The 10476-nt window shown below is 43.1% G+C and overlaps 1 protein-coding gene across 1 annotated transcript; it reads right to left on the bottom strand.

The window, feature by feature from the left end:
- Positions 1-342: 342 nt before the first annotated feature.
- Positions 343-1919, bottom strand: LOC147443769 (uncharacterized). Its single transcript, XM_086527730.1, has one exon. It carries the CDS (start codon positions 1845-1847, stop codon positions 432-434), a length of 1416 nt encoding a protein of 471 aa, XP_086383856.1. The 5' UTR covers positions 1848-1919; the 3' UTR covers positions 343-431.
- Between the last annotated feature and the right edge of the window lie 8557 nt (positions 1920-10476).

The raw sequence follows: 10476 nt of genomic DNA, 5'->3' as shown, positions 1-10476 counted from the left end.
ACGTACTCAAATCTACATGATGCAGCCAAACTTCAAAGTTAATCATATCAAAGAGAGACTAGACCTTCTACTTGTGATTTTGATGTCATTATGGTGCCAATTCAGATTATACACACATAATTTGAATCAGAGAGATTGAATGTAAATAAAGACAACATTTCATGAGAGGAATGCAAAATAGTGAATTGTAAAAGTTAACTAGCAATGTGAAAGACTTTAGAATGTACCTTTTTTGTTCTTGATGCTTGGCAATGATGAAATCTAAAATTGAAAGTACTCGCATAAAGGAACCCAGTTTTTAAAACGAGATTCATCTCTTTCTTTCATTGAAAAACAGGGTATACTCAAAATTTGATCACAAAGCATATAATGTTGGAAGGAAAAATTGGATCGATAGATACCTCTATCAACTCTAACTCCTCTTCTAAAAACTAACCCAATTTGTAATGTTTCCTCTTATGTCCACCAAGTGCCTGCCCGCTCTTAAACTCCTTCTCACAATCGGGACATTTGTGCTTCAATGATCCTCTATCCAGCTCATTGTCCCTCCTAATTTTCTTCTCTTTGGCTTTCTGCATTGCAGCCTTCCTAGACTCCTTTGAATGACTTGCTTTATGTCCTCCTAGAGCCCGAGGAGAGCTGAAGCACATTTGACAGATGCTGCACTGATTCTTAATTAGCTTCTGTACTTCATCATCAACAACTCTATGCACGTCATTATTGCTCTTGATTTCTTGCTCAACATTTCCTATGTGCTTAATCCCTTGATTGCGTCCAGCCTCTGCCTTAAAAACCACTGGTGGAGACAGCCCTGCCCTTAGCATGGCAAGCAACATGGCCAATTCAACCTCCTCTAGCCACTCACCTTTGTTTTCCTTTGTGGTGTGCACCTCCTCTTGATGATAGTTGTCTTCCTCTTCATCCTGTCCTTCTGCTTCTTCTCCATTCTCTTCTACTTCTTGTTGACCTTCTTCATCTTCCTGTTCTTCTGATTTTCCCTCTTCTGTTTCGTCAGCTTCTTCCTCTTGATAATAGTCGCCCTCTTCATCCTGTCCTTCTGCCTCTTCTCCATCCTGTTCTTGTTGAGATTCTTCTTCTTCTTCTATTACTTCTGCTGGTTCTTCCTCTTCTGCTTCGTCTCCTTCCTCTTGATGATAGTCTTCCTCTTCATCCTGTCCTTCCGCCTCTTCTCCATCCTCTTTTTCTTCTTCCTTTTCTTCTACTTCTACATATTCTTCCTCTTCTTCTTCTTCCTGTTCTTCTACTTCTACAGATTCTTCCTCTTCTGTTTCCTGTTGACTTTGTTCTTCTTCTTCTTCTAATTCCTCCTCATTTTCTTCTTCTGTTTCGTCCTCTTGCTGTTCTTCTTCTTCTTCGTAGTCCTCATAATCTTCTTCTACTGCATCTGCTTCTGCTTCTACTTTTGCTTCTGTTTGATCCTCCTCTTTCCTCGCCAATATTACCAAAGATAATTCTTGCTGAGGCAGATCACGTGTGCTGCTTTGTGAAAGAGAGGTAATGATGGGCGGCGGCTCAGTACCTCGCCAGGTTCGTTCTGGGTGTATTCGCATATGCCCATGAAGTCCTTTTGGCGTTGCGAAACCTTTACCGCAGACATGGCATATACAATTGCGGACACTCTCCCACCCGGATTGACTAGGATTCAACGGAAGTGCAGAAGAATTAAAGTCAGAGCCTACCGTCTGATTAATTCTGCAAGATGTCGACGTAGACAAGAACGAGGCTGCGAGCCGCTTTCTGACCTTATGATCAGACGAGGGTTCTTCATCATGATCACTTATAGTGGGACCAGGGCGCGCTCGCTTGCATAGGGGCGGCGATGGCATGCTACTGCTTGGATTTGCGTTAGTACTATAAGCCAGCAGCTGAGAACGATGATGATGTTGTGCAGGTGAGTGGCGGCCATGGGTAGTTACAGAATTAGCACCATAGCTTAAAATTCCCACCTTCTGCGGTTGGCTGCTTTTTTCCTTGCTCATCAGCTCATGATGAGGAAGATGATAATCAGATTGTGCAGGTGAGTGGCCGCCTGGTGCAGAAGCATCAATATCCCCTTTTCCTGCTTCTCTAGGTGAGTATTTCTCGGGCCCAAGGAGCGGCAGAGCTAGAGCTGCTCCTCCAGCTGTTGCTTCGAGTACGTCTACCTCTTGCTGCTGACGTAGCAAGGTGGGCTGCATCGACGACCTCTCAACCACCATAGCTCGCTGATGCAGCGCCTGAAAATTCAACCGAATGAGATGGCTAAGCTGATCATCCAGAGCCTCAACAGCTTTACGTATCTCGTCACGGCCTGCACTGCTACCTACGTCCTGAGCAGGCCGGCGTCCAGACGACAGTTTATCTGCTGCGTTTTCACCATCATCAGTACCTTTACTTATAACATTTGCAGGCGCATGGGCGGACAAGTAAGAGCTTTTGTTCAAAGAAAACGCGGAAGCTTCCCTCTCCGCGGCATGTGGCGCCTCATGGAACTCGTGGTCTTCATGAATTGTGACACTAGCTGCTGCTGACTGGGGATTATGCATGCTGGTGATGGCGGACCGGGAGGTCTCTTCGTCCAGAGTATGCTGCGACCTAGATGTTTAGAGAGAGACATAGAGTGAGCGCATTATAGTGTTCCTAGCCCTCTTTCCGTCCAAAATGCGAGGCCGCCTCCACCCGATGCACTAGCTTTCAAACCCTAAATTTTAGCTTTGCTTCTTATAATATATTTTGTGTTATAATCATAATAAGCAACGGCTCGGCTCCATGGGATAAACCACATGGAGGGGGTCTAGCCTCAGGACTAAATAACACATAGTATTAATGAGGGGGGGGTAAGGGGATCGAGGGCAGAGAAGTGCGCGCATGAAAATCGGAGAGATTGCAGCCGTAGATGGGCACTTAAAAACTAAACCCGACCACAGACTAAACCCGGCCACAGATTAAACCCGGGCAGCGCCTATATTTTAAATATCAAACCCCAAAAACCCGGGCCATGGGTACAACATGTGCGCGCGGTTGGGATGGTTACCCCATGCATCACAATCTAGGCGACGAGGCCCTGGGTTCAAATCGAGTCGCCGCCCTGGTTCTTTTTCGCGTTGACTTGCCGCGCGTCCGGGTTTAATCTGCCTCGAGCTCCCTGCATCCACTTCCGCGCCGTCGATCCCCTTACCCCCCCCCTCTTTAATGTTATGTGTCACTTAGTGTCGTGGGGGGTCTAGGTTAATAGTACAACAAAAGGTGATATGATGAATTTTCACGTAAACATGTGAAAAGTGGGGGGTTAAGAAGACCGTTTTGCCTACTGTTGGCCTAGTGGTAAAGGTCCGGAGCTCTAAGCCCACCCACTATGGTTCAACCCGTGAGACATGCGACTGTGGGTGAGTGGGCGCAATCTTGTAAAACTAGTCGAAGCGAAACTTTGAACGGCAAAAAAAAAGACCGTTTTGCAATTGCGCACCTCAAAGAGATGCAATTAGTGGAGGTGGGTTAGTCATCCCCTCGCGTGTGGGGGTATCCTTATAAGGCTCACCAAAATTGATGACTTTGTATGACATCCTCACTCACCCCTTATTAGTTGAATGCAACTAGTGAACTATCTTTGTCCACATAGATGCAAATTATCATTATGTTGTCACCGATGTTAGTATGCCAAAGGCAACATAGTTGTAAAGAGAATCGCATGGCTGAAAGTATACAAAAGATAAATACACTACGACTAATTATCCTAAAACATAATTGATAACTATGTGATCATTGACTATGCTAAAATTGACATAGAGTTGTATAGCTACATGTATAAGAGGTATGGTGTGCACATGCCACCATGCACGAGGTATTGTTATCTTGAGAGGTAGCCAGAGACTATGCTTCCCATCTCCATTGCCTTACAATGAGATATTTTAGATGCTTTACCTGCATCTACACATGCATAATTGTAGTGTTAGTTCAGCAGAGCAGCAGCAGCAAGATGCAGCGAGAGCACGCCTGGAATCTGGGATCTTCTTGTCTTGAGAGTGGAGGCCAAGACTCTTCGACATGAGTTTGTAAGTGTCATACACTATTTAAATAGCGTATATATATTTCTTACGATATTTAAGTGTTTCTATTACAGGAGCTTGTATGCCATGAAGCGTCCTCCGATGGGTAGATAGGAGAAATATGGATTCAAGCATGGACTATCGATTCTTCTTCTACAACTTTAGGACGAGAGAGAGGCCGTCGATTGGGAGGCCTTACCTTGATTAGTATAGTTGATATATATATTTTTATTTGTACATGTTGATGTAAAGCTGTTACCATATACATGTGGTAGTGATGTGTGTGAACACACTAGGACCGCCGGGGCATTTTTTCCCTCTTTAGGAGGTTTTTTCCCCCGTGCATTGTATATACGCCCATCACTCTAGGGCTATCTATCTTTTCCATTGCACACTAAGTAACACACTCTCTATTGTGTGCCTTGAGCTTCCTTCGTCTTCTCCAAGCTGTGTGTGTTTCTCTGCAACCCTAATTCCAACAGTTGGTATCAAAGCAGGTCACGTCCTCCCGGGCTTAGTCGCCAGCTGCTCCAGCACACGCCTGCTCACTTTCTCCGATTTCAGTGAGCTTTGGCAAGCGTTCACAGGTCGACAAATATTTTGGGACCGCTCGAAGAGCTTGGTTTGCTCAGAATTTTGATTTGGGCTCATTTCGGCCTCCGTTTCCAGTACAGGCAATACTGCACAGGCTATTTCTTCATTTTGTGCAGAATTTCAGTCAGTGCCGTTTTCTGCATAACAGGTGCCTTATAGTCTTCTACGGTTTGTGCTATATAGTACAAGTTGTTCCCGCTCTATTTCTCCTATTTTCGGGCAGTTTTCACATCAGGTGCAGTATTTACCATGGCTGACAACAACAACACAGATGTGTTCAAGATGTTTGCTGCTGAGGACAGGTTGGATGGGGACAGCTACCCTATGTAGGCTTATATGATGCAACATGTTCTTGTGTCAAAGGGTGTCTGGAACATTGTGCAGGGCATTGATGTACATCCTGGTTCTGCGGATGTAGGTGATGTTGAGGATGTTGCAGGTCTTGCTACAAGGATTGCAGCTGTTAGAGTTGTTTTGCCTACGGCAGAACAAGCTCATTGGGATGGTAAGGATGCGCAGGCTCATGCATTGATTGCGTTGTCTGTGAAGCGCACCATTGTTCCTCACATCCGTTCAGCAAAATCTGCAAAACAGGCTTGGGATATTCTAGCAGGTCTTTATGCAAGCCGCAATGAGGCTAAAATTGCTTTGCTGCATAAAGAGCTGGAGTCGAAGATTATGCATGAGGATGACGATATGGACACTTTCCTTGCTAGTGTCAAGGATATCAATGAGCAGCTTATTTCTGCAGGTGAAGTCATTTCAGACAGTTCCCTTGTGCAGACTGTTCTTGATGCCTTACCAGATTCCTACCAGACTTTTGCTAGTACTTGGAGACTGGTGACCCAAGGAAATCCTGAAGTTATCAAGTTTGATGCATTATGCACATTGCTGTTTCAAGAGTCACTTTCTAGAAAAAACAGGACTAGGCAGCGTGCAGCTGAACAGGCTTTGGTGGTAATAGTAATGCAGCCACTTCTTATGGTTCTGCTGCGAGTGGCAAAAATTCTGTTCCTAATGCTTCTGCTGGCAGTACTTCGTCTGGCAATTCTGGTGATAAGGGCAAAAAGAAGATGCGTTGCCATTATTGTAAAGCCAATGATCACTTGATCAAGTCGTGTCATAAGTTGAAGGCCAAAGAGGCTAAGAAGAAAGAGGGTGGTTCCACTGCAAATGCTAGTTTCACTACAAATGCAGCCATTGTTGAGTCTTCTGTGAAAGGAGACTGTGTTGCTGTTGTTGATGCAGAATGGGCTTTTAGCGTAGAGTGCACTTACAATCCTGTTGTCCATGATGCATGCTTGTCAGTTGCTGCAGATTCACATGTGTGGTATTTCGACAGTGGTGCTACAAAGCACATTACCTCACATCGTGAATTGTTTACCTCTCTCGAGTCTGTCCCTCATGGGAATTCAGTCACTTGTGCCAACAACGCCTCTTATCCAGTTCAGGGAGTTGGAAAGATTGTGCTCACTGCTGCTAATGGCAGTTCCTTCACACTTGTTGATGCACTTTATGTACCTAGGATCAAGAAGAATCTCTTGTCTGTATTCGCACTTGCTAGACTTGGACTTGTAGTCAAATTTGTGGATGACAGATGTACAGTTCATGATCTCAGTTTTGGTGATGAAATTGTTGCATCTGGCCTTTTTTGCCGTGGGCTGTATAAGCTCACTTTTTATGACAAGTGTGGATAAAACTTTGCAAATGCTGTTGCAGATTCAAGGGCTATTTCAGATGAAAAACTTTGGCATGCACGTTTTGGTCATCTGAATTTTTCCAGTTTGCTGCGTTTGCAGAAATCTGATATGGTTGCTTCTTTGCCGCCTCTTGAAGCACATGTCAAACATGTTTGTGAAGGATGTATTTTGGGTAAGATACAGCATTCTAAGTTTCCAACGGATGGTTGAGTTCGGGCCACATGCAGAGCGAAGTCCGAAGTTTTTATGTGCTTCAAACAATTTCTGGCTATGGCTGAAAATGTCTCGAAATGTACTATGGGCACCCTCCGTTCTGATCGAGGGGGGGAGTATATGTCTCATGAATTTAATGCATTTATGGCTAGTCGTGGGATAAAACACCAATGTACAGTGCCTTATACGCCTCAGCAAAATGGTGTTGTTGAGAGGAAAAACAGGTCACTAACGAAAATGGCACGATGTATGGTCAAAAGTCAAGCATTACCGCATTCTTTTTGGCTTGAGGCCATCATGTGTGCCACTTATGTACTTAACAGGTGTCCTACGAAATCTTTGCAGTCTATTACTCCATATGAATCATGGCATGATAGAAAGCCTTCTATTAAGCACATGCGTGTTTTTGGTTGTTTGGCATATGCTTTGGTGCCACAAGTGCAGCGCAGAAAATTGGATGATAAGGTTGTCAAATGTATTTTTGTTGGTTATAGTGCTGAAATCAAAGGTTACAGGTTGTATCATCCGTAAACAAAACGTATTCTCGTTTCTCGGGATGTGTGTTTGTGGAAGATTCTGTTCAGCCGTTGCTATCATGTACTAGAGACAGTAATGTAAGCTCACAGGACATTTATGACACTTTGTTGCCTCTTTTCAGTGGTGGAAATAAAAATGTAAGTTCCAATGAGGCAAATGTACAGCCTATGGGGGTTTCTGAAAATGTTTTAGATCAGCCTATTACTGATGCAGATGTACATGATGTACTTAATGAGGAAAGGGCTGAAAATGAGCAGGCTAGAGGTATGCCAAAATGGCTGGTGCACACTTTGCGTGATAGTAAATTGGATACACCTTTGTCTAGTCGTACTCGTTCAGGCTCTCGCCATGCATCTTATGCATCAGATTGTTATGCTTTGGCTATGTCTAGTTTACATGATGTTGAGGAGCCTCTATCTTTTGATGAAGCACAGAACTCAAAAAATTGGATGACTTCCATGCAATCAGAATATGATGCACTTATAGAAAATGACACATGGACTTTATGTGATTTGCCTCCTAGCAAAAGGGCCATTGGTACGAAGTGGGTTTACAAGTTGAAACCCAAGCCGGATGGTGAGATCGATCGCCATAAGGCTCGACTTGTTGCAAAGGGTTATGCACAGCAAAAAGGCATAGATTATGAAGAGACTTTTTCTCCCACTTTTCGTATGACTACTGTGCATTTTCTATGTGCATTGGCAGCTCATTTTGGTTGGGATGTACATCAATTAGACATTGTTACTTCTTTCTTCAATGGTGACATATTTGAGGAAGTTTATGTAACGCAGCCTCGCGGTTTTGTCATAAAAGGACAAGAGGACAAAGTGTGCAGATATAAGAAGGCTTTGTATGGGTTGAAGCAATCTCCTCGTGCTTGGTATGAGAAAGCTGACACTCATTTGGTTAAACGAGGCTTTCGTAACAGTCCAACAGAAAGCACATTGTATGTAAAGCGTGAGGATGATGTATTTCTCATTGTGGTTCTTTATGTCGATGATTTGCTGATCACTGGACCAAATGAGAGACATATTGCTGAATTTAAGGCTAATTTGAATGCTACTTTCAAGATGAAAGATTTGGGGTTGTTGCATCATTACTTAGGTATACAGTTTAAGCAGTGTGATGGTGGTATTGCCTTGTGTCAGAAAAGTTACATAGAGACATTGCTAAGTAAGTTTGGACTTGAGGATTGCAAACCTATTGCCACTCCCATGGAAACAGGTTTGAAGTTGAGTCTACATGATGCTGGCAATCCTGCTGATGTCACTCTTTACCAAACTGTTGTTGGCTGCCTCATTTATGTATGCAACACAAGGCCAGATATTCAGTTTGCAGTCTCACAGATTAGCAGATTTATGCATAGCCCAGGGTCTAAGCATTCGCAAGCTGTCAAGAGTATTTTTCGCTACCTTAGTGGCACTTTACATCTTGGCTTGTTTTATCCCAAGGGGGGATCATTGCCGCCATACTTACATGCTTTTTCGGTCTCAGATTAGGCTGGTTGTTTTGACACGTGATTGTCCACAAGTGGTTTTTATTTCATGCTTGGCAGTTCATGTATATCATGGTTGAGCAAGAAGCAACCTATTGTGGCCACTTCGAGTTGTGAGGCTGAGTACAGGGCAGTCTTCACAGCTACGGTTGAGTGTGTATGGCTCAGACGCCTTATGGCTGATTGGGGTGTTGGATAGGACACTGCCAACACTATCTACACTGACAGTTAGAGCGCATTGGCAGTTGCGAGGAACCCAGTTTTTCATGCTCGCACAAAGCACATTGAGGTGCATTACCACTATGTCAGGGAGAGGCTCTCAGCAGGAGACATCAGCTTGGCTTATGTGCCAACACAGGACAACCTTGCAGATCTTTTCACAAAGGCATTGTCTCGTGAGAAGCTTGAAGCTTTCCGCAAAGATTTGGGCTTACTCCCCTTTGTGGACTGATCCTGTCCTCAGGGCATGGCACTTCCCTTTACTCATGTGCCAGCTCTCGTTCATCGCATCACTCCAGGGGGGATTTGTTACCATATACATGTGGTAGTGATGTATGTGAACACACTAGGACCACCGGGGCATTTTTTCCCTCTTTAGGAGGTTTTTTCCCCCGTGCATTGTATATACGCCCATCACTCTAGGGCTATCTATCTTTTCCATTGCACACTAAGTAACACACGCTCTATTGTGTGCCTTGAGCTTCCTTCGTCTTCTCCAAGATGTGTGTGTTTCTCTGCAACCCTAATTCCAACAAAAGCTAGTTATGTTTTGGTTCATATATACTTTTAAATTGTAGCCATGGTTCTAGATATATTCATGTATGTTCAATTTTGGTTATGGTTTTGAGAATTTGGTTATGGTTATGCTTCATAAATGTACTTAAGCTTATGGTTATATTGCTTTTGTTAAGGTTATGGTTTTGTAATTTGCTTAAGGTTATGGTTAAGGTCTGAAAATTTGGTTATGGCTATGGTTTTGGAATCCGCTTAAGGTTATGGTTATGGTTTGAAAATTTGGTTAAGGTTATGGTTTTGGTAACCGCTTACAATTATGGTTATGGTTAAGGTTTGTCAATGTGATTATGCTTATGGTTTTGAAATCCACTTAAGGTTGTGGTTATGGTTTGAGAATTTGGTTATGGTTATGGTTTCGGAATCCGCTTAAGGTTATGGTTATGGTTATGCTTTTGGAATCCGCTAATTATGGTTTAAAAATTTGGTTATGGTTATGGTTTTGGAAACCGCTTAGAGTTTTGGTTATGGTTATGGTTTGAGAATGTGGTATCTTTATGAATTTGAAATTTGATGAAGGTTATGGTTTGAGAATCTGGTTATGGTTATGGTTATGGTTTTGGAATTCATTGAAGGTTATGGTTATGGTTTTGGAATTTTCGTAAGGTTATGGCTATGGTTATAGTTTTGGAATCTGCTTAAGGTTATGGTTATGCTTTGAGAACTTGGTTATGGTTATGCTTTGTTATCCGCTTAAGGTTATGGTTATGGTTTGTTCATTTGGTTATGGTTATCGTTAAGATTATGGTTAAGGTTATGGTCATGGTTTGAGGTTATGGTTATGGTTATGGTTATGCAAAACAAACGTGGAGCATGGTTGCTTTTTCACTCTCTCCTTTGAGCAAAGAAGGTTGCTTTTGGTGTTGCAATGCATGAAGCACAAAATGCTAGCCCTCTCTGCTCAAAATTATTTTTATAGGTTTCGGTATTGGTATGAGCATCCATATAGGCGTCGTTATGTCCGTTGGTATGCACATATTATATCCCAGCGGGTATATCGACACCTGCTATACCAATGGGCGGGATTTTTATAACTAGTTTATTTTTGTCAATATGATCGCTGGTATCCATACGACGTGTTGTAGTGATTTATACACAC

The sequence above is a fragment of the Adiantum capillus-veneris genome, chromosome 13, assembly GCF_014529385.1.
Source record: "Adiantum capillus-veneris isolate H3 chromosome 13, ASM1452938v2, whole genome shotgun sequence".
NCBI lineage: Eukaryota > Viridiplantae > Streptophyta > Polypodiopsida > Polypodiales > Pteridaceae > Adiantum > Adiantum capillus-veneris.
The sequence above is the reverse complement of the archived record's forward strand: the minus strand, read 5'-3'. Positions and strand labels throughout refer to the sequence as shown.